Source organism: Humulus lupulus, chromosome 3, assembly GCF_963169125.1.
Source record: "Humulus lupulus chromosome 3, drHumLupu1.1, whole genome shotgun sequence".
Classification (NCBI taxonomy): Eukaryota; Viridiplantae; Streptophyta; class Magnoliopsida; order Rosales; family Cannabaceae; genus Humulus; species Humulus lupulus.
In genome coordinates, this window is record NC_084795.1 from 246,939,393 (window position 1) to 246,965,343 (window position 25,951).

Here is a 25,951-nt window from a genome sequence, read left to right on the forward strand (position 1 = left end):
ATTATGAAGTTGGTGATATTGCATAAATGATTGATGATTTACAATATGAATCACATGTGGATCCAGTTAAATTTCAGTCCATCTTAGAAGATGCTGAGAAACCCATTTTCCCTAATTGTATAAGGTTCACTAAATTATCAGTACTGCTAGGTTATATAACTTAAAAGCCAAACATGGGTGGAGTGATAAGGGAATGACATAGTTATTATCATTTTTAGGAGATTATTACCAGAAGGTAATGAAATGTCGTCTTCATTTTATGAGGCAAAGAAGACATTGCGTTCGTTAGGCATGCAATATGAAAAAAATACATGTTTGTCCTAATGATTCGAACTTATATCGAAAGAGATTTGTTGATGCAATTTAATGTCCGACATGTAGCGGGTCTAGAAGGCAATAGAAAAAAAAAATTCTAATGCAGTTAGAAAAGGTGTCCCTGCAAAGGTTTTATGGTATTTATCACCAATATCTCGTTTGGTTTGGTTTTATCGAAATGATGATCACGCTAAAAAATTAATTAGGCATGCCAATGATAGTAATGCTAGTAATCTATAATTTATCGCCATGGTTGTGTATGAAGAGGAAGTTTACCATGTTGACCTTGTTGATATCAGGTCCTAAATAACCTGGAAATGACATTGATTCATACCTAGCTCCTTTAATTGATGATTTAAGCACATTCTGGTATGAGTGGGTTAGTGCTTACGATGCTTATAGGAAAGAGAATTTCAATCTTAAAGTAGTGTTGTTGTGGACCATTATTGATTTTCCAACCTTAGGTAATCTTTCTGGATTTAGTGTGAAATGGTATAAGGCATGTCCCATTTGTGAAGAGGGGACTCATTCTGAATATTTAAAACACTCTAGAAATATTTGTTATATGAGACATTGAAAGTTCTTACCTAAAGAACATGAATTTCGAAGTTGGACAAATTCCTTCAATGGTAACTCTGAATTTGGAAGGGCTCCACCACCTTTACTTGGAGGTAGAGATGTAAACAGGGTGGGGCGGGGGGTAGGGATGGCTTTCCCACTCCCATCCCCACCTCCTAAATTCACCCCTGTCCTCGCCCCCATCCCCGTTTAAATGAGGGCGGGGGTGGGGCAGGGATTACCCTACAGGGGGCGGGTACCCATCGGGTACTCACTATGGCACTATATAATTATTTTTTAATAAAAATTAAAAATTCAAGCATGAATTAGAATAAAAAAAAAACTAACATCATAAAATTCCAAACATAATAATCCAACAAACATAACAATCCAAACATGATAATCCATTACAAACACATAAAATTAAAAATAGTAGCCTAGAAAAGTTCTTCAACATCAACGATTCAACATAAACAATGCAAAAGTCCATAGATAAAAGTTTATATTGCATCTTCATCATCACAAGCTTCATCAAGTTTCAAAATCCACATAACTTGGTCCCTGAAATATCACATATGAAAAATATGCCAAAACTCATCACTAACTATATTAAGTAATTAAGGGAAATAATATTTGAATAATTAAAATAGCTCACCTCTTCATCATCTTTTTAATCTTCATGTATTGATGAATACTTGGGAATTTTTGTAGATGAATTTAAGAATAAAACATAAAAATTATTAGAAATGATTAAATAAAGAAAATAAATAAAAATTTTAGCAAGAAATATCATACCTAGCCTCTCAGTCCATAACCAATCTTGTGCACACACTAAAGCTTCCAAAGCGTTGGGATGTAGCCTATTACGATGAGGAGTCACATGTTTACCGCTAGTGCTAAAAGTTGACTCAGAAGCAACTGTTGTGACTGATATTGCCAAAACATCTTTAGCAATAGTTTGTAAGATAAGATATTTCAACCCATTGGTCTTCCACCATGCTAAAATATCAAATTCAGAAGTCCTAGGCAAAACAGCCTCTTCCAAGTAGTGCTCTATCTTAGACTTGACAGTATCCACATTGGTTGTGCTACTAACGAACAAATCATAACCAGCCAATTCATCCATAGATTCATTAACATTCTTATCAACCTCAGAGAAACTCAATGAATGATCAATAGTACTTCCATTATCTTGATTCAAATTGTACTCTTTCACTAAATCAAGACACAATTTTCGAACTCTTTCAATTGCAATTAAGGACTTATCACCATAAATTCGAGGAAAGTAGTATTCAATCAATTTCATCTTAAATCTTGGATCTAAAACAGTTGCTATGAACAATATCCGATGTATCACAAACCAATACTTCTCAAATTTGACAATCATTTTTTCAGCCATTAAATTTATCTCAGGATACTCTGATACAAGACATTCATTAAGCAATAGTCTAATCTTACAAATCTTAGGAAAAAAGAGACTTGCAGAAGGATATTTGGCCCCTGAAAACATCCCAGTAACATTGTAAAACAACCTTAATTTGTCACACATCCTACTTGCTAAGAGCCAATCACGTTCATTAGGCAAGTGTTTATACTTTTTCTCACTGAATCGTAGGCGACTAAAAACATTCTTATAGATCATGGCACTAGTAATCATCAAGTAAGTAGAATTCCACCTAGCCTTACAATCAAGAACTAACTTTCTAGTGCATGAAATTTTTATTTGTCTTGTCATTTCCTCAAAATTTTCAACTTTTTTTGGTGTTGCTGTCCAATAAAATACACTCTCACGTATACTTTCAACACCATCTTTAATTGTGTCCAATCCCTCCTTCACTATTAAGTTTGAAATGTGTGCACAACAATGCATATGAACAAAATTCCCACCCAACATCAAATGAGAAGAAGACAATTTCTCCAACATAAAATCCATCATGGCATCATTCGTAGTACAATTATCTAGAGTTAAAGTAGATAACTTACGATCAATACTCCATACAACCAAACATTGCATCAACACTTTTGATAATGCTTCAGTAGTTTGAGGGGAAGGCACATATAAAAACCTATAATTCAAAAGTCATAGAAACAAAAATTATTAGTACATATTTCAATTAATATTATGAGAGAGCTCAAATTATAATAATTAATAAATTACCTAATAATTCGACTTTGTAAAGTCCAAGAGTCATCAATATAGTGTGCAGTCACCACCATATATCCTCTTTTTTTTTTTTGTTATTTGATGTCCACATATTTCTTGTAACTACAATTCTACCACAATTGACATTCAAATATTTCATACTTTTTTCCTTCTCAAGTTCGTATATCTTGAAGATATATTTTCTAATGGTGTTTCTAGACACTTGCTTGAACAAAGGTTGAATTGAGTTCACAAAATTTCTAAATCCTTCATGTTCAACCATATTAAGAGGATACTCATGCAAAATGATCATCCCAGCAAGTTGTTGCCTTGAATACTCTTGATCAAATGTATATGTTCCAAGTGAAGTACCTCCATCTTTTTTCTTGGTAGGATTCCAGAGTATCTGTTTTATGTCTTTATGTTTCCTTAGAGGACATACTCTGAAATGATCATGCAAATGCTTGGTTCCATTTTTGCTTGATCCCACCAATTTTCTTTCACAATAATTGCATATTACCTTATCCTCTCCATTGGTTTTTTGCTTTTTAAAATGCTGCCAAACAACATAAGTAAGTTTTCTTCTTCTATTTTCACTATCATTATCAATTGTTGGTGGAGTTGATTCATTGATGTTTGAAGATAGAGCTGAGGAATTAGAAAAATGAGTAGATCCATCAATTTGTCCTTCATTAGATGGAACTTCTATGGAAATAATTTTTTGACAACAATTTTTTTCGGCCATTATATGTGAAGTTTGTTATCTACAAATTAAATAATATCATTGCCAATAAATAAATAAATATATATTCATCATTATCAGTTAACCAATGTAAAATTTTCAAATAAACATGTATATGTATATTATACAATTATTATGTACACAATACTATTACATATTATTCTCCTTATTTGTTTTTGAAATTATAATATATATGTATATAACACATCAAACAGAAGAATATTACATAGATTAAAGAATTAAGTTTTCAATGAAAAAACTTTATAAAATATATATATATATATTAAAAAATTAGATTTTGTCAAATAAAACTACATCAAAACTGTTTTTTTTTAAGAAATATACCAAAACAGTGTCTATTTAATTTAATATATAGTATATATACATATTTGAATAAAACACCAAATCAATAGTATACTAATATAACACTACACCTAAACCATTATATAACAAATATATAATTGAAATTGAATAAAACACTTAACCAATAATACAAAATAGCACCACGTATACACCAAAACAAACATAGTAACTATTTGATACATATATTAATATCTTAATATAATACTAAAATAATAATAGAATAAATGTGTCTTAGCTTTAAGATTTCAATAATATAATATTTGTAAAAATAATTATCAATATATATAGTACATACATTACTATAATTCCTAAACTAATTTCTATTACTATATATTTATTTTATTTAAAAAAAAAACAAGCTATCTCCTATATACTAAGAATGTTAAATCAATATACATAGTGAAAAATGCTATATGTTAATGATATATATTTAAATATTAAAAAGAAATCAAATAAACGTAACAAAGTGAGAATAATTGGACAACAAACCTATACTATATGTAAACCTTATATACTTAATTAACATCTAATATATATATAAATCTATATTTTATATAACAAATTCAAGTATTCAACATCATTACAAATTAAAGAACAGTTTGATATACATACCTCAAATTAATATAAGTGATGGTTCTGATGGATGGGCTGGCTTCGACAACTTGGTAAATGCTTCGAGAGAGATATACTGAAAATGCACTGAAAAATGAAAACACAGCTAACACTAACTAATGAACAAACCTCTAATATAAATATATATATAAATAAGTTTATATGACTGATTTAACACTAATATTATTATTGATACCATTCAAAAACAAAATAGATATGATTTAATATATATAATTATATATGTACCTTAACTATCTGGTTTTACTTCCTCTACTTTAGATGTGAACAAAGACTCAAGAGTAAGTAAAGCATGAAGGTGCTTTTTTTCTTCTTGTTTTCCAACAGTGACATGAAGAATCTCATCTCATAGCTATTTACTATAGGATATATAATTGTGGAATTTGTGATACTATACTATTGTAACGTCCCAAATTCGCTATTAAGGCTGAGTGCCTTGATTATTATGTCAGGAGAGCATAATCGGATTTATATATGGATTTAATTGAATATATGTGAGATTACGTGAAATATATGATTTATATTAAAATACAACTATTTATGCATGTTTATGTGTATTAAATATGCATATGGGCCTGTTTTTGTAAAAAATGGCATTTTCATAATTTTGACCCGTTAATGGTATGATTGTAATTACATGTGTTAAGTGATTGGAACCATGTTATTATGTGGATATATTTGTGATAACTCGCATAAGTCGATCCTTTAGAGCGATTCGGCAGAAAAGTCACAACAGTTATTTATACCTGGCTCGGGGTGAGTCAAGGGGTATTTTGGTAATTTTGTGTATTTATGAAATTTATGGAATATGAGATATTTTTGGGGTTAAATAACTGAGTGGAAGATTAGTGAACTAACTTGAGACCTTGAGGTACAATTGAGGTTTGGTTGGATTAATGGCAAAATGACCATTTTGCCCTTGAGGTTTACCAAGGAAGATAGGCATGAGGAGGGGTAAATGGGTCACTTGGCCTTAAAATTAGGAAAATATGGCTAAGGCAATTGGCAGCCAACATTCCCACGTTTGGGCTGCTCTTCTCTTGCATTGCACTTCAAGGCCAAGAAGTATTCAAGCTTGAAGTCAAGCTTGGGACCATTGCTTCGGGAAGTTTTGTGAGGAATTCAGGCTGCCAAGAGGATTAGCAAATCAAGGATTTCGAATTTAGTAAGTTAACTCTCCTTTTCCTAAGTTTTATGTCTTTTTGAGTGTTCTTGAGATTTTGATGCTTTGGTTTTGAAATCTGACTTTGGGGTAACTTTGGAATGAATAGCTTGATGTTTTGAGGATTATAAATCATTTATAATTTGGTTGTGGGTTCAATTGTTGTTGGTATTGTGGAGTTAGTTATGGCTTTTATATTTTTGGGGTCTAAGTTGAAATTGAAGCTCAAAAATGGCAATCTAGGAATCTTGATGTTTTAGTGCGTTTTAGAGGTATTTTATTGTTTTTTGTTGTATGCCTAAGTTGTTTGAGGTGATTTGTGCTCAAAATTTGCAAGAAGTGCACGGTTGGGGTCGATTTTGGGTCTAGTTATACTGGGGAAATCATAACTCTTGAATTGGGGAAGAACAAGAAATTTCTAGGCCTGTTTTGTGTTTCTGGCAACCTAGCGCAACCACCCTAGTGTCCTAGAAACCAACGAGTTTTGGTTGGGATTGAGGTACCGACGCGACCACATTAGGCTAGGGTGTGACCACGCCAGTTCCCCAGAAAGCCCAAACTATCTCCAGGCGTGATTGTGCCAGGTGCCCTGAAATGTAGCTTTGCTGATTTTTAGAACTAGGGCTCGGGGAGTTCGGGAATCCATTTTGGTTGCCCACTTGGGGGCTCGGGGACATTTCTAACGCCCTGACAACTGGGAAAAGTAATATTAAGTGTATGGTCTAGGGTGAGGCTCAGGATTTGGAGTTAATCCCTAATCAAAGTTTATTTATGTTGTGACTAGATTATTGCAAGGCTCGGGATCAGGATCGTACTTGAGGCCGTATTGTTTGTCGCATGGAACTCAAGGTAAGAAAACTGCACCCGGGTTGTGATTAGGGCTCGGACCACTATTAATAAATAGAATAAATAGCATTTTTGCCCCCCGAACTATGACCTCTGTATGAAAGTGCCCCCGAATGATTTGCGATGTTTTAAATTCCCCCCGAATTTTTAACGTTAGTAATTTATGGGCATTATGTTGCATTCCGTTCAGTTATGCCGTTTACTCGGTGATGTGGCATAATACGTGTATAGTGGTTGAAAAATTGAAAGTAAAATTAATACACCTAAGCCTACCATTATTTTCTTTCCTCTTCCCTCTTCTTCACGATTTTCTTCTCTTCAAACCCTAGGTTTAATTATCCCTTCTACACTTGTGTTCATCACGCATCATAAATGGCATATTCTAGGGGAAAAAGGTATGGAGAAGTTCAAGGGAGTCCCCCTCTTTGTCGTTGTGGATGTGAGGCCATACTAGGCATAACGTGGACTGTATACAATTCCAGGAGAAGATTCTATGGCTGCCCAAGATACAAGGTTTGTTGTTTCAATTATTTTTCTTGATTATGATTGGCTTAAACTCCTCTAACTCTGTATTTTATTTACAGAGAAATGAGAGAGATGGTTGTGGCTTTATTCATTGGATAGACCCTCCTAGTGGTGAAAGACATAATTATGATAATGGGTTGTTTAAAAGAGTAGAGGAGATCGAAGGCAATCTCTTGCAACAACAGATTTATGTTGAGAAAAGAGATGAGCAAGTTGGAAAATTTTTGATGTTGATGGAGGATGTCAAAACTGGTCTCTGTATTTTTGTTGTACTTTTATCTTTTGTTTTGTACTTGGCATTATGGTGAAATGTAATTGTTGTGTTGTTGCTTTAACTGAAAAAAATGTAACTGTGTTGAAAAAATGGAGAAAAACATCATTTATGGTATATGTATTTTATTGGATCTTATATATTTGACAGCATATATATTTGTGATGTATTTTTATTGATTCTGAGATATTTAGTATCATATATAGTTGCTTAATTGTAATGAAATTTGATTGAAAAAAAGTTTCCAATAGCATAATACAACCAGAATTATAATATAAAAGTGAGCCAGCATTTTCATTCAGTAAACTAGTATCTGGTGTACAAAACGTGATCCTAAATCAGATATACAACCTTGCTCAAGTACATTGGTGATTTACAACCTTGCTCAAGTACATTAGTGATCCTAAAACAAATTTACAACCTTGCTCAAATACATTGAAATGGTATTCAGTGAGCATGAGACTAATAAAAAAACAAAGACAAAAGCAGACATAGCAATTGACTTTCAGCTCCAAACTTATCCAATACACTGCTTGTCAATCAAAAAATCAGATACCGCCTTGACTAAATATGTTTGGTCCTTGTTGTAACTGTGGTGCTACCTTGCCAGGTGGGTTGAATGGAACTTGCTAAAAAATAAGATAGCTTAAATGATAAAACCAGATAATAGAAATCAGTGAGCATTATTTGAAGTTGTTAGGAGATACCTGAGGTGGTGGCATTATTCCTTGTAGAGCACTTAGATTTGTTGCTAAACTCACTGAAGCATTTTTTGGCTGACTGCTATTTCTAGCATAAGTACCAGGATCAGCTGGGGGTTGTCTTTTCCCTACCAATACAAATCTTTTTTATCAATCCAAAAGCAAGCAAACATTATCCTTCAAACCAGATGCAAATAATACAATAGCAACTTATCGAATTGAGGTTGTTTCTAGCACAAGTTCTGAAGTTGTGGCCCATTGCACCACAGCCAGAACATCTCATTCTCACATATCTTCGTTTCAATTTCTTGGCTGTTGGTGGAGTCAACTCATCAAGTTCAACTCTTCTGCTTTTCTTAGGCCTACCAGGTTGAGTCTTCCCAATTGGCTTAATCATTCCATCCTTGCCACTTCTAGGCTACTTATCTTGATTCCTAATTGGAAAAATTTGCTGAGAGTATGCCTTCATGTAGTATTCCTTGGTATACCATTTGGAGACATATGTCACTGGATCCTCTCTTTTATGCCAAATAGCAGCAACAACATGGCTACATGGAATACCAGTGAGTTCCCATCTTCTACAAGAGCAGACCCAATTTACTAAATCGACAGAGTACATGCCCCCATACATGTTCATCATTTGGTACATAAATTCACTCCCTTTGGTGGGAATGTGACTTCCAGCTTCTACCTTGTTCTTTTCAAGAACAGTTGCAACCCTTGGTGCAATGTTAGACTCCCACATTATAACTGAATGCCTATTTTTAGTGAGCCTTTGCATCATGTACATCCTAATACGCTCCAACATCGACAATATTGGTCTATCTCTTGCTGCCAATATTGACTTTGTACCATTGAATCTCTCACACATGTTATTTACAAGTATATCACACTTAGGTTGAGTCCTAAAGTGTGATCTACTCCAGTGATGTGGACCTACAGCCAATAACCAGTTGTATGCTTCCTCATCAATTGATTTGATCTCCAACATCACAGCTTCGAATCTCCTAATAGTTACCTCTCTTGCAGCTTTCCATAAAAGGTCTTTCAAGGTTTTATCCCTGAAAACTTTGTTGAAATTCTTCTCTAGATGCCTTGCACAATGCCTGTGCTCGGCCTCAGGTACACCCTCATCCCACAAACCCTTCAAGGCTTGCTCTAAACCTTTTTGCTTGTCTGTAATAAAGCTCCAATGGTTTGAGTTTTCAATTTTGAAGTCCACCTTCAATAGGTCCAGAAACCAGCTCCATCAATCCTTATTTTCTATTTCAACAACAACAAATGCTATAGGATACATTTGGTTATTCCCATCTATTCCAAATGCTGTTAAAAGTTGTCCTGGATGTACACCTTTAATGTGGCAGCCATCCAACCCAGTTAAAGGTCTACAACCCTCATTGAAACCTGCTTTTAATCCAACATAGCAAATATACACCCTCTTGAAACGTGGCTTACCATTCTCACCAACTTTTGTCAAAAACTCAATAGTTGAACTTTTATTGGTCCACTTAATCTCCTCTGCATAATCCCAAAGAGAAGCATACTGCTCTTCATAGCTCCCTTCAATTGCTCTAGTTGCCATCAGCTGAGCTCTATAAGCTTTGTCCCGTGTAATCTCAATGACATTGTTCTTACTAACCTTGTGCATGAAAGAAGAGATTCCCCACTTGTCATTCATCTTGAACTCATTCATGTACTTCCGACTCAACCATCTAGAAGTTGCAAATCTATTTGTTTTCTTTCTAGCACATTTTTGTTCATCATTATACGTTTTGATGACAAATGTGGTGGTGTCATCAATCTTTGATGCAAAACAAACCCATGAACATCCAACACCTTTACATTGAGCCCTAATCCTATGAGGGTCATTCTTCTTAAAAAAAATTTCCTTTCCATTTTGGATTGCATACTCCTTAATTGCTTGCTTAAAAATTTCCCCATTTGGAAATGATAACCCAAGCTTGAACACTGGTTTTTCCATGTCAATTGAAGCCCTAAACTGAGGAAGCTCTGGCAGCTTGGTTTTTATGTACATTTTGTTTAGTTTGTGGATCCCCTCAATCTCCTCATCATTCTCATCTTCATCCTCACTTGAACTATCTTGTGGAACAAAGTCACTGTCAGAATCTTGTATACCCACATCTCCTATGTCAATGTCTATAGGCTTTTTCCCTAATCCTTTCAAGTGGTTTCCAGCTACCTCCCCCACATCTAAGTCATCTTCACTTTGTGCATACTTTGGATCTACATCATAATCGTTGTCTTCACTTGAGTGTTCATTTTCAGTCGCATTTTGCTCATCCAAAACAGGCCCAGATTTGGTCACATCCTCATCCAAACACAAGCCCATGTTTAGTCTTATCCTCATCCAAAACAAACCCAGATTCAGTGACATCCTCATCCAAAACAGGCCCACTTACATCTCCCAAACCAAGCCCATCCAAACCAGGCTTACTCCCACATGCATCTTCATTCAATATAGCCCCATCAGATTGTGTTGCTATTTCCTCACCTAAATCTGTTTCAACATCTCCATTCACATTAACCCGAGTATCATTTTCAGCACCTAAAACAGTTTCAACATCATCATTCACCCCATTTCTAGCATCATTTTGAGCACCTAAATCAATTTCAACATCCTCATTCACACCAGTTACTACTGAAGCTTGAGTTTCAGTCACTTCTTGTTGACAAAAAAAAAAAAACATTCCACAACATTGCATCTCTTTACACAATCCCCAATCTTCTCAAGTAAAACTACATCACTAGTTACACATTCCATTAACACACTATCTTCCCACTTAAAATAAAAAGCAATCTCCTCTGGATTTGTGAAACCTAGCAATCCCATATAGCTCAAACATGCTCATGTTATCCACATCTTGGAAATGTATTAAATTAGTAACCCCACCAAGGTAGGTTGGAATGTTACCTACACGCTTGAGTTGTCCACTGTGACACACCTTTAGAGTGAAGATTCCTGAATTTGGGTATGCAAAATACAACAACATTTAATGTGAAAATTTTAGATAAAAAAAACATTTAATGTGACAATTACTGAATAACTAAAGTTTGGGTGGTCCCAAAATATGCTTTCAAACCTGCTTTTAGTACTTGTTATCAAGCAAAGTCAAACACACACACACACACACACACAGCAATCCACAACAGACCCCATGCACCCCACACACCCCAATTGACATAACAAACCACTACTGAAAACTCCAAAAACACTATCTAAGATTCCTTTGACCAAACCCATTTTGTACAACCAAAAAAACCTCATTTTGTGAGGACAAAGCTCTGCAATATTCATTCTTTCCTCTCCATCTTCTCCATCCCAAAAACTGACCCAATACAAAATCAAAAAGAATAAAAAGTAAACATTAAATACTCACCGTAAAAGGGAATCTCGTTCTCATTCCTACACTCCTTTGGGTGTCCTTTCTTTTTTCTTAATGCTCTAGTTTTCTTCTTCCCCATCACCGTCGACCTTCGGCTTCAGATTCAATCCTTCAGCTTCAGATTCACTCTTTCGAATTCGGTTTTCTTCACTCTCCAAAAAAAAAGCCCTAAAATTTCCCCAAACTAATCAGATTGAAACACAAAAACCCCTTAGAGTCTTACTACCTTCCTTCGTTGTTCTCATGGTAGTTTCAATGGCAGTAATGACGTGTAATGCCAAATAGTCCTCTATATTACAACATTAGCCCATATATTGCCATATCATGCAGCCTATCTTATGTGTTATGACACATCATCATAAATTGTAAAAAAACTAACGGAATGCCCATAAATTACTAACGTTAAAAGTTCGGGGGGAATTTAAAACATCGCGAATCATTCGGGGGGCACTTTTATACAGAGGTCATAGTTCGGGGGGGGGGGGGGGGGGCGGGGAATGCTATTTATTCTAAGAAATATGAGTATTACTATGACTATATGTGAAAATATGACTATAACTGTATTTGAGAATATCTGGTAGGGCATGCTTGTATATGTTGCATCTGATTGTGTGTTGTGCAATATATATGTTATTATATCTATTCTGAAGGTCAGCCTAAGGTTGCTGGGGATGATAGAAAGCATGCGAAATGCAGCCCGACCTAAGCATGCCGAGGTTGGCTATAAGATCAGAGGACTCGGCCTAAGGGCGCCGGGCCTGAACGTCATACAAGTAAACATAAGTCCTAGTTGCACTTAACTAACTGTATTGATTGTTGAGACTGGATTATGTGTTTGATTGAGCAGATTATTACTGCTAAGCTTGTTGCTTATATCCTGTTGTTGATTGAATTTATCTGTTTAAGTTTAATGTTAATATACTGTTGCTCATCTGTACTTGTTGATTTAAGTTTTCTTGTTGAGCTTTGGCTCATGGGTGCTATGTGGTGCAGGTAAGGGAAAAGGAAAGTCGGACTAGCCATGATTTGGAGAGCTTCAGGGGCAGTGTGTACATATGCAGTCTACTCGACCGCCACTGTAATGCCCCGAATTCTCCGTTGTGTTTAACGGTGTGAAGAGTAGGCCGGGAGGGCCATACCTGTTTAATTATGTTATTAAATGATAAAATGCATGTATGTGTTGATTATATTATGATATGATGTGAAATTCATGCATGTGAATCCATATTTCTTTATACAGGGGTGTGATGGTAATTTGGCCCGTTGAGGGTAAATTGGTTATTTGAACGCATGTTGGTGATATAAATTGAGACCACATTATGATGTGGGTTTGTTCGAGCCAGTTGGCATGAGACGATCAAGGAAATGTTGATTATCGGTTTGGTCATAACAGGCTTAAGCTCGGGGCTCGGGGTGAGTCTCGGGGTGTTTTAATGATTAGAGTGTTACCGGGCATTAAAGGGTAATGGGATGTGAAATATTGGAGTTTGAGAATATTGAGGTTAGCGGGGAAAAGGGAAGCGTTAATTATGATTAACGGTGTAGGTGGAAAATGTCAAAATTGCCCTTAAGTTGGTTTTAGAGCCTTAAATGACCTAGGGGCATTTAGGTCATTTGGCTAGGATATATGTGGTTTTAGAAGGCTGTGGAAACCGTTCAAAACAGAGCAAAAACAGAGAGTCTTCTTCACCTTCCCGTACATCATTTTCCTCTCTATCATTCTTTGAGGTTTTTGGTCCCAAGTTGAGGTGGCAAGTTAGGGAATCAAAGCTTGGAGGTTGTGGTCTTAGTTCATCATCTTAAGAGGGTTCAAAACCAGTTGGAGGTAAGGAATTGTCTTTGAATTTCAGGTTATACCCTGTTTTCGTTTTGAGTTTTCAATTCTAGATTTTAGTGTGGAAAGTTGGAATTAAGGGGAGTTTATGTGATGTTTTGCTTGGGTTTTGATGAGGGGAAGTTATGGGTAATGTTTGGGGGTTTAAATGGGTGTTTGGAAGAGGTTTAGAGTTGGTTTAAGAGGCTAGTTTGAGAGAAAAACGCACAGGGGGAAAATCTGGTTTGTGCGTGGGCTAGTTGCTGAACTGGGCTGGGTGCCGCGGCACGGCTTTTGCGTGTTGCGGCCCATGCGCGTCTGGCAGATGGGGCTTGGGGGCGTGCCGCGACACATCTTTTGGGGGCCGCGACCCATAAGGCTAAATTTTGCTAAAAGTGGTTTTTAGCTTAGGGATTCAAACCATAGGCCTCGTGGTTGAACCTAGTACCCGGTTGGGTAGTACTTGAGGTCTCGGGGGCTGGGATTTGGTTTGGGAACCCTCAGTTATCATTTGTATTGATGAAATCCCATGATTTGGTTATGACCAGGTAACCGCTAAAGGACCAAAAAGTCGATCGTTCTCAGGGTTGTTCTTTTATTCGTTCTTGCTCGAACCAGAGGTAAGAAAACTGCACCCCAAATGTGACATGTGTGGATATTCATGAGGCATGTGATTGTGAGAATATGGACATGGATTGAACATGGAATGCTTAGCATATGTTGCTCATTTGTGCATGGCACTGACTTATTAGTCAGGTTTGGCAAGGGTGCTAGTATCAGCTGTGAAGCTGTGACTTATTAGTCAGGTTCGGCGGTGGTACTGGGCACTGATCATGTTGAGCTGACTTATTAGTTAGGACGGCCTTAGCGTGTGTCACGCAAGCCAACAAGATTTGATCAAATCAATTATCAGCGTTGAATGGCTCAGAGAGCATTAGTGCCAGACCGACCCCGAGGGTCGATGAATGAAATAAGCGCTTGGAGGCTAGTGGCTTACTCAGTAGCCACTCTCCCACCTGAATTAGTGACATGCATGGCAGTCACTCAGTACGGTTACCAGAACCTGTTGAAGGCTAGTGGCTTACCTATCAGCCACTCTTCCATTTGAATTAGTGACTTGCTCGTCAGTCACTCAGTGTGGTTTATCAGGACCTCATGTGGTGTTTACTCATTTGTTTGAAAGCTTCATGCTCAGTGTGATTATAATGATAATCATTTGATAATGTTTATATAAAGTGTTATGTTTTCTTGCTGGGCCTTGGCTCATGGGTGCTATGTGGTGCAGGTAAAGAGAAAGAGAAGCTCACCTAGCCTTGAGTGGAGAGCTGATGTGGTGGTGTGTACATATGCAGCCGCTTGACCACCACGGTCAAGGTTTTCTCAGAGGAACTAGGGGGTTTACCCTATTTTTGCCGCTTAGGTCGGCGGGATTGTAACTTTACAACAGTTGTGACCATTTTGTACTGAGAACCACTTGTAAATGTTTTGTTTAGCTCTGCAGAGCAGTTTGTAATAAAAATCTCCATTTCCTTTTTATTGGTTTAATACCTTAACCTATCAACTACACTTAGAGCACGTTTTTGACCAAAGGACTCAGGCAATGAGTCAAATTTCTGGTCCAGCGTTCACCGTAACTGTTCTGGGGTAGCCAGGGCGTTACAGCCACGACCAGGATAGCCTAGGAGGAACTAGGGTTGAACCTTGTTTTGCCGCTTAGGATGGCTAATTTGTATTCCATTTGTCTTTTATCAATCTATAACCACTTTTTGGGATCCCATGTATAAACTTAATATTTTCAATTAAAAATAATTACGTTCTTGATAAAACTTTTTAATACCTAACCTTGACTTAGTCTTTAATTACACATTTAAGTCCAAATGACTCGTTTAGCGAGTTAAGCACTATTTAAACATACATCGTAACAATCTTGGATAACCAGGGCGTTACAACTTGTTATCAGAGCGGTCTAGGTTTAAGGGTTCCTGAAGACTGGCTGGGCATGTACATTCACCGCTAAATATAAGTTTGACTTACAGTTTGGTATCCAATAACATGACTATGTGCTTAATTGTTTAAATTGAACCTATGTTCCTTATCCGCTTGCTAGATTAGAGAGCATGATGAATATAAATTTATTTCGTGGGAGTAAGACTTGATAATTGATGCATGAACATTATAGACTTGTGTCTTGGTATGCATATTGTATGTGGCTATTGTGTTGTTTGGCCCTGCTCGTGGAATAGTTTTGGTTATGAATATCATGCCTGATAGCTTAAGTCATTGACTGCGAACATACTCAGAAATTATGTATCCAAGGCAGTCAATTGGACCAGGCATGGGCAATATTGGGGTTGTGGATGATAGTCGGGGCGAGAACCCTCCATCTACCACAAGAATTGGCAGTAGATGTTTGCTGCCATGCAAGCAAGATCACAAAATCAGGAGGAAGAGATTAGGTGGTTGAGACATCGGGTTCCGTTAGGGAACGCTGCTCCGTATGTTTTGACAACAATGGCACTAGTTTCAGCTCAACCTGAGGGTGGGAACAAATGGGAATTACTATATGAAAGATTCTAGAAGCATTATCCTCCAATTTTCGAGGGAGGCTTGGATCATTTCAAAGCTGAATAGTGGATGGGCATGATTAAATCCATTCTTGACTATATGGGAGTGGTAGGAAATGATAGAGTGGCTTCTGCCACATACATGCTGCGGGAGGATGCCCGAACATGGTGAGGAGTTGTATCTCAGACCCAGAATGTTGTTAGGATGGGTTGGGAGTAATTTAGACAATTGTTCAACGAGAGGTACTACTGTTACGCAGTTCAAATTGCGAAGACCAATGAGTTTATGAACTTGGTTTAGGTTAGTAAGAAAGTCACAGAGTATGTCAGTAAATTTGATGGGTTGGCCAAATTCGCTTTTAATTTGGTATCAACTGATCTGGTCTGGAAGGAGCAATTCATTCGAGGATTGAACTCTAGGTTGGCCGAGAGCATTAGGATCGCTCCAGTACATGATATTTCTACCAACGCTCAGGCAGTAGGGAGGGCCTTTACTATAAAGGACGCATGAGATGAGACATGGAGTGAGAACGTCGTAGGCAGGAAGCTCAGACAATGGTACTCCCAGTTGCGGGATTAGGTGGGGTTGGAGGCCCCAGCAAGCAGAAAAGAAAGACCCTTGACAGTTCTACTACCCCTGGTTCTGATAAGAGGGGTTACAGTTTACAGGGTGACCGCTAGGGCGGCAACGAGGTCTGGAGGAGTTATCCAATATGCGCTAGGTGCAGGAGACACCATCTGGGTGAATTCCGAGTGAAGCCATGTTTTCTATGTGGAATAATTGGGCCCATCAAGAAGGATCGCCCAAAATCAAAGACGGAAGAACCAAGGAGTATAGATATCTCGACCCTATTTTGAGTGTCCATCTCGACATAGTTAGAACCTGAGGCTGGTTCCTCAGAGGCGACAAGTCAACTTTCTAGTTTCTGATATTTTCTAGTTCCTGGTACTATATTTCTCTTAGAAGGGACATAGATATGTGGCACATGCTGCATGATTATTACGCCATTGGGCTCGAGATTTTATTGTTTGCCTGTGGAAATTAGTAATTTTCAAGAGACGGATCAGAGTATTATTGGTAGAAAGTTAGCAGTAATAATTGATTGAACTGGTTATATGAGGATTTTGATACGATCCTGAGTATGGATTAGTTTTCCAAATAAGGGACAACCATGGACTGTAAGAAAAGATGGTGACTTCTGAGTTAAAAAGAAATGACCCGTTTGTGTTTACGCGATGCCTAGCAATTGTGATGGGTACCACTAGTGTTATATCAGTTAGATTAGATGAAAATTGGATCAGCCAGTGAGGTTTCAGATGGGTTTACAAGGATTCACGAGGATCGTTGTCGCGTCAAGGAATTGAGTATGCTATGGGATTGAGACAGAGATAGAACCTGTATAGGGACATCATGAAGAATGACACTAGCTGAGTAGAAAGAATAAAGGTTCAGTCGAATAAATTATTTGATTTGAGGATCGATCAGATGGAGCATCTCACCATGGGACATGTCAACGCCATTTGTTAAGAAGAAGGGTAAGTTTGCGAGAACGTGTACCGCATATCGATGGCCAAATAAAGTAATTGCCAAGAATAGGTATCCATTGCCAAGAATGAAGGATTCATTTGCCTAGTTGTAAGGTAAGACGGTGCTCTCAAGAATTGACCCTCGATCTGGTTATTACCAGCTAAGGATCGAGGAAAGAGAAATTTCAAGAATTACCACCCGCACCAAGTATGATGTGAGGAAGTTTCAGTGAAGGATCTTGAACTGACCAATGCTTCAGCGACCCACGTAAATTCAATAAGTAGAGGGTACAAAAACAGTGTGGAAAAGTCATATTTGGTTCAATTGACAAATGTTTTAGACTATTTCTGGTCAGAAGCAAAGCATGAGTAACATTTCCGCTGATACTACCGAGGCTGAGGAAGTAGGGAATTACAAGGAAGGTTCCAGATGGGACAAGTTTCAATTTCTCCAGAGGATATTCAAGGTCACGCTATGGGAAGCAATGGGATCATGTATGATGTAGATAAGATAGAAACAATAAAGAATTGGATAGAGGAATGTTTTAGAGGTTAGAAGCACTGTGGAACCGGTAAAATACATTTACTTATACTTGAAGCATCTTTAAGGACTACCATACCCTTGACTGAAGAGGTAATGTAGGAACCTAAAGTTTGTCTGAATGGATAATCGCGTACTGGAATTTTAGAAGTTGAAATAAGGGTTGATTACCATGCCATAGGTATCAGTATAGCATTTGATGGACTAATATAGGAGGATGGTACGGTGGACATTGCCCTTGCTTAAAACGTGGAGTAATAGGGCGGTGCGTCAGGGACTGGGGTTTGCCCATGTGTAGACCAGAAATGGTGATTGCTCGTGCTTCACAGTGGATCAAGGGATAAGAACATAGCTGTTCTACACGGGACTTTGAGTTGACAATAATGCCAGATAGCCACGGTTAGAGTGAGGTGACAACACTTAGGAAAAAAAAAGTGCGCACTAGCATAAAAAAAGTGCGCACGCAATAATAGCCTTATCCATGCATGCAAATAAGTCCAAATAATAGTTGTGGGCCCTGCCCTTTGGTATAGATGATTTATGGGCCCTGCCCTTTTGTATAGATGACTATCAAGTCATATCGAGAATAGATGGCTAATGTGTCCATCTAAAATAAGTGACAATTAAGTCACGCACTTGGGCTCTGTACCCTAATCATATGAGTGAATGACACTTTATGATTTTGGAAATCATACTGGGGCTTGTAGCCCAAATCAAACGAGTGATTAACATTTTGAGATTCTGGTAATCATGTTGGGGCTTGTAGCCCTAATCAGATGAGTGCTTAACACTTTGAGATTATGGTAATAATAAGATGAGTGATTAACACTTTGAGATTCTGGTAATCATGATGGGGCTTGTAGCCCTAATCAGATGAGTGAGTCACACTTTGGGCTCCACACCCTAATCAGATAAGTGACTGATGAGTGAGTCACGAACTTGGGCTCAGCACACATAGCCATGTGATGTTGTAGTCACCCGAGCCTTTTGGCCCTGGGTCTAAGTAACTAGCCTTTAGACTAGACAAGCGCTTTCAATTTTCATCGAACTTGAGGTCGGTCAAGCATTAATGTTCATGATGATTCATTCAATGCTTATGTCGATTAGATCTAATCATTTCTGCTTGTGTTGAACACATCAATGCCGTTCTTGACTCTTAAGCCAATACCATACGACTCATGCTGATTTCTGATTCATGGGTCAGTGCCATACACAAGTAAGCAATGCAACCATGCATATATCATATGTCAAATATTCAAATGCAGGGCATTTAGCATGCTTACATAATAATCACTAGCATAATTATGATCATGCACATTTTCAGAGACTCAAGCTCTGATCAATTCCATATTCAATATTCATGTCATGCCCTAATCACAAGTATCTTATGCATCACATGCATCACATATTGGGTGCAGTTTTCGTACCTTTGGTTCGAGCGACAAATAATAAAAGAACGACCCTTGAGAACGATCAATCCTTCGAGTTCCTTAGCAATTACCTAGTCATAACCAAATATGGGATTCCATCAATAAAATCCATCAATAAAAGGTTCTTGGACCAAGACCTAGCCTCTAGGATGTTGAATCCTACCAAACCGGGTAGTGGGAACGATCCCGAGGCCTAAGGTTTAAGTTCCCATGATAAAAACATCATTCTGGCCAAAAAGGCCCTTAAGAGCCGCGACCCCACCCCACTGAGCCGCGGCCCGCCTCCCAAACAGAGGCGCCAACCTCTTCTCTATCTGCACCTTGCGTCATGGCATGCCAACCTTGTGCCGCGGCCCTACCTACCCATCAACCAACCTCATCCTCTTCATCAAGCCTAGGTCGCGGCGCCCTAGAACAGGGCCACGACCCGACCTTAACCTAGCAATTTTTCCTCATTTTCTCCCATTTAAAAGCTTCCAAAAACCTATCTAAACATCTCCAAAATCACAAAAAAACATCAACACATCATGTTCACTAGTTTAACCACAAAACCCAAGCTTTAAACCATTTAAAACCACACCAAATACTCAATTCTATAATCAAAACTCTCAAGCTTTCAACAAAACCAAAAACAGAGTAAAACTCAGAATTTAAGCTAAAGAACCTTACCTCAAACTCATATTTGAATCCCCTTCAATGGCTGAACATAAGCCTAGAACCTTAAGCTCTAATTTCCTAGCTTGAATCCTCAAATTAAGCTTCAAAATTTCAAAGGGAGAAGAGAGAAGAAGATGATCGTGGAGAAGGGAAAGGAGTGCTTTGTTTTGATTCTAAGGTTTCTACAACCATCCTTAAGTTAACATATATCCCTTAGTCAAATGACCAAAATGCCCCCAAGCCTATCTTCTTTTCTTAATAGTCCCTAAGGGCAAAAATGTCATTTCCCACTTATCCTGCTAATCATAATTAACGTCCTCCAATTCTCGTTATTCCCAATATTCTCAAATAATAATAATCCATATCCCATTATCTTTTAATTCTTGGTAATGCACTAAACATCAAATTACCCCGAGACTCACCCTGAGCCCGGTAATTAACCCCGTTATGACCAAACCGCTAACTTGCATTCAAAGATTGTCTCATGACGAATAGCTCAAACGAATCCACATTATAATGTGGCCTTATCCATAAATCACCAACATTTATGAAAATATACAAATATGCCCTCAATGAGCCAAATTACCAAAATACTCTTATAATGAAAAGTGGACCCACATGCATGCATTTATCATCATATAATAATATAACTCGCATAATCATGCATGTAATCACTTAATGACATAATAAATCAATTATGGCCCTCCTGGCCTCCTAATCAAGGCCCTAAGGGTCATTACATGGATGCTAGCATCAAGATAGAGATTCTAGATGAGTCTTATGCTACCTCCTTATAATTGTTGTACCCAGGAAGTTTGAATGGGTGTTAAGACCTAAAATTTGTATACCAGTAGGTTCACTGCCTAATATTTTAGCAAGTGAGAGATGATAATCAGAAGCCAAAAATGGCTATTATGACTCTAGGGCATCTTGGAGTTAGTATGGAGGGATATAGTTATGAACTGTAAGGGTTGGTCACTTCAGATTGTAGGTGAGATGGGTGGATATGAGAAGTGGTGCTTTGACATATTAGGTTAGCACACTCTGGTTTGTGTGAGTGAGTTATCATAAGAATGAGTATGTGGGAGGGGAGATCGTACGTCTCTATGGGACACCGAAGTCGATAGTGTCAGATCGAGAACCTTTATTTCCCAAGTTATGAAAAAGGGTCATAGTGGGCGATGAGTATAAGATTGAGATTCATAATTTTTGGCTACCTTCAGATGGACTGAAAACCTGAAGGAACGACTCAGACTTTAAGCATTTTACCTCGAATGTGTAAGTTTTTGAGATATTGAGACAAGTATGGTCCCTTGATTGGGTTGTCACGGTGATGAATGTCGGTAGATGGTCATAGTGACTTTGAATAAGATATTGTGAGATAGGAAGTGAGAATTACTTACATTGGTGAAAGAAACGAAGGACAAGAAGTATTCTGGTTCAGAATTAGTTCGAAGGACCAATGAAGTTATTAAAGATTGTTAGAGCAGAAGTGTTTGTTTTATTGAAGAGACATAATAGTTCACAAATTTAAATATGGGAACGTGGGTTCCTGGATTGGAGACCTCGTACTTTTTTTAATATTGTGGACTAAAAAGATAAGCTAGTTTGGAAAAGAAAGAAGAGATTTGACTCTAGGTTTGATAGACTTATGAGATCCTAATAAGGATTAGGCGAGGGGCCTACAGATTAGCCTGGCCCTAGCATGGGTAGAGGCTCATAAGGTGTTACTGGTGCCAATGTCAAGGAAAGAGGTGTCGAGTACTACACCTGATTGGGTGAAGAGACCCTGTAATTTCAGTGGAATCTATTGTGTAAAGAAAAGCAAGTGGAAATCCTAGATAGAAAAGATAAAGTCTTACGGAATAAGACTGTCACTCTTGAAAGGGTGTTTCAAAGAGATAGTAAGGTGTAGGACTTAACTATGAAGTTATAGTCAGATTTGTGGGATTAGTATCCAGAGACGTTTGAATAAATTTCGAGGACGAAATTTTGATAAGGAGGGGATAGTTGTAACATCGAAATTTGCTATTAAGGCTAAGTGCCTTGATTACTGTGCCAGGAGGGCATAATGAAATTTATATATGGATTTAATTGAATATATGTGAGATTATGTGAAATATATGAGTTATATTAAGATATGACTATTTATGCATGTTTATGTGTACTAAATATGCATGTGGGCCCGTTTTTGTGAAAAATGGCATTTTCGTAATTTTGACACGTTAATGGTATAATTGTAATTACATGTGTTATGTGATTGGAACCACATTATTATGTGGATATATTTACGATGACTAGCTTAATTCGATCGTTTAGAGCGATTTAGCAGAAAAGTCACAATGGGGATTTATATCCGGCTCGGGGTGAGCCAAGAGGTATTTTGGTAATTTTGTGTACTTATGAAATTTATCGAATATGAGATATTTTTGGGGAAAAATAACTCTGAGTGGAAGATTAGTGAACTAACTTGAGACCTTGAGGTACAATTGAGGTTTAGTGGGATTAATGGAAAAATGACCATTTTTCCCTTGAGGTTTACTAAGTAAGATAGGCGTGAGGAGGGGTAAATGGGTCATTTGGCCCTAAAATTATGAAAAAATGGCTAAATCAATTGGCAGCAAATATTCCCACGTTTGGCCTGCTCTTCTCTTGCATTGCATTTCACTTCAAGGCCAAGAAGTATTCAAGCTTGAAGTCAAGCTTGAGGCCATTGCTTTGGGGAGTTTTGTGAGGAATTCATGCTGCCAAGAGGATTAGCAGCTATTGGAGACTCCAGAACCAATCAAGGATTTTGAATTCAGTAAGTTAACTCTCCCTTTCCTAAGTTTCATGTCTTTTTTAGTGTTCTTGAGATTTTGAAGCTTTGGTTTTGAATTTTTATTTTGGAGTAAGTTTGGAATGAATGGCTTGATGTTTTAAGGATTAGAAATAATTTAAACTAGTCGTGGGTTCAATTGTTGTTGGTATTGTGGAGTTAATTGTGGGTTTTAGATTTTTGGGGTCTAAGTTGAGATTGAAGCTCAGTAATGGCAATCTAGGAATCTTTGGTGTTTTAGTGTGTTTTTGAGGTATTTTATTGTTGTTTGTTGTTTTCCTAAGTTGTTTGAGGTGATTTGTGCTCAAAATTTTCTAGAAGTGCACGGTTAGGGTTGATTTTGGGTCTGGTTATATTGGGGAAATTGTAACTCTCGAATTGGGGAAGAACAAGAACTTTCTGGGCTAGTTTTGTGTTTCTGGCGACCTAGCGCAACCGCGCTAGGTTGTGGTGCGACCGCGCTAGTGTCCCAGAAACCAGAGAATTTTGGTTGGGATTGAGGTATCGAGCCTAGGGGTGCGATCGTGCTTTAATACAACGCGACTATGCCAGTTCCCTAGAAAGCCCAAACTTTCTGCTGGCGCGGCCGCGCCAGGCGCCCCAAAATGTGGCTTTGCTGATTTTTAAAGCTAGGGCTCGGGGAGTTTGGGAATCCTTTTCGGTGGCCCACTTGGGGGCTCGGGGGACATTTCTAATGTCCTGAAAACTGGGAAAATCATCTTTAATTTAAGGTCTAGGTCGAGGCTCGAGATTTGGAGTTAATCCCTAATTAGAGTGTGTTTATGTTGTGACTATATTATCACAAGGCTCGGGATCAGGATGGTACTTGAGGTCATATCGCCTATCTCACGGAACTCAAGGTAAGAAAACTACCCTCGGGCTGTGATTGGGGCTCGGACCCCTGTTAATTAATATGACTATGACTATATGTTAAAATATGGCTATAACTGTATTTGAGAATATCCGGTAGGGCATGCTTGTATATGCTGCATCTGATTGCATGTTTTGTGCAATATATATGTGACTATATCTATTCTGAAGGTCATCCTAAGAGTGATGGGGCCGATAGAAAGCGTGCAGAATGCAGCCCAGCCTAAGCGTGCCGAGGTCGACTATAAGATCAGAGGACTTGGTATAAAGGCGTCAGGCCTGAACATTATACAAATAAACAGAAGTGCTGATTGTACTTATCTAACTGTATTGATTGTCGAGACTGGATTATGTGTTTGATTGAGTAGATTATTACTGCTAATCTGATTGCTTATACCCTGGTTCTGATTGAATTTATTGATTTAAGTTTATTGTTTATATACTATTGCTCATCTGTACTTATTGATTTAAGTTTTCTGGCTGAGCCTTGGCTCACGGGTGCTATGTGGTGCAGGTAAGGGAAAGGGAAAGCCAGACCAACCATGAGTTGGCGAGCTTTAGGGGCGGTGTGTACATATGCAACCTACTTGATTGCCACGACCAGGATAGCCTGGGAGGAACTAGGGTTAAACCCTGTTTTGTCACTTAGGATGACTAATTTGTATTCCATTTGTCTTTTATCAGTTTGTAACCACTTTTTGGGATCCCATGTATAAACTTAATATTTTTAATGAAAAATAATTACTTTGTTGATCAAACATTTTAATTCCTAACCTTGACTTAGTCTTTAATTACACATTTAATTCCAAATGAATCGCTTAGCGAGTTAAACACTATTTTAAACAAACAGTGTAATGGTCTTGACTAACTAGGGCATTACAATTATATTGATATATGATATCATATACTCACGTATATTGTATATGTGGATTGTGATGACCGGTGAGATAGTGAGGAATCCCATTATAAATGTAATTTAAGAGGTTAGTTAAATCTGTGTATGCATCTGTCTAGATTACTGTAAAGTCTCATTATTATATAATTAATAAAAAGTTAAACTGTGATGTCGTGCATGTATGTGATGTTCAAGTTTTTTTAAACGTTATATATGTATATATATATAATATGTGTGAAATTTGAAGAGGCATATCAGGGCGGATTTGGGGTGGGGGTCTTCTCCCCCACCCCGATCCCGATACAAGTATGAGAAATTATACCCGCCCTCGACCTTGCCCCGGAAGTAGACTCCCCGAACTCGCCCCATTAAAGGAGGGTACCCAAAATTGCGGGTATAATTGACATCCCTACTTAAAGGACAATTGTTAAAAAAGTTGACCAATGTCTAATGCAAGTTCGGTAAGCCTAGAAATGATAAAATTAAGAATAGAAAGGTTAGACTATGAAAAAATAAAGGAGGTTGTATATGGTGCGACAAGTTGTTGGATGAAGAAATCTATATTTTTTTTTGAGGTTGAATATTGGGAGCATTTGGTTTTGCAGCATAACTTGGATGTGATGCACATTGAGAAAAACGTGTCGGATAGCTTAATATTCCCGGTCGGAGTAAAGATGGAATTATAGTTAAGTTGGATTTAAAAGTAATGGGTCTACGCAAAAGTTACAACCGGAGGTTGGTGAGAGATAGACCTATTAACCACCTGCATGTTATACCGTATCTAAAGAAGATAAACAAATTATATGTCCTTATTTGTCGAATGTGAAAGTGCTGGAAGATTATTCTTCAAATATTTCTGCATTGGTAGATATGAAAATATTGAATTTAGTTGGAATGAACTCTCATGATTGTTAGGATTTATGCCCTAAAAGCATGTAAAGACATTCTATTGATTTAAATAAAAGTATTATATTTGAATGTTATAATTATTGTTTGAATAATTTAAATGAATATCAAGAAAATTCTATATTCATTTATGAGGATATGATCTTGTATTAGTACGAGAGGATTGAGATCATATACATTGAATAAAATAGTCAATAACATATTAAAGTAAGGAATATTTAATAAATGGTTACTAGTACGATTTACTAAGCATACGGGATGCAAGTAATC

The 25,951-nt window shown here is 37.5% G+C and overlaps 1 protein-coding gene across 1 annotated transcript; it reads right to left on the reverse strand.

Moving 5' to 3' along the window:
- Positions 1 to 1,373: 1,373 nt before the first annotated feature.
- LOC133825532 (zinc finger BED domain-containing protein RICESLEEPER 2-like) lies at positions 1,374 to 3,761 on the reverse strand. The gene is made up of 3 exons (XM_062258461.1): positions 3,244 to 3,761; positions 1,689 to 2,939; positions 1,374 to 1,434 (listed from the first exon to the last, which is right to left on the reverse strand). The coding sequence occupies exons 1-3, from the start codon at positions 3,759 to 3,761 to the stop codon at positions 1,374 to 1,376; spliced, it is 1,830 nt and encodes a 609-aa protein (XP_062114445.1).
- Positions 3,762 to 25,951: the final 22,190 nt, after the last annotated feature.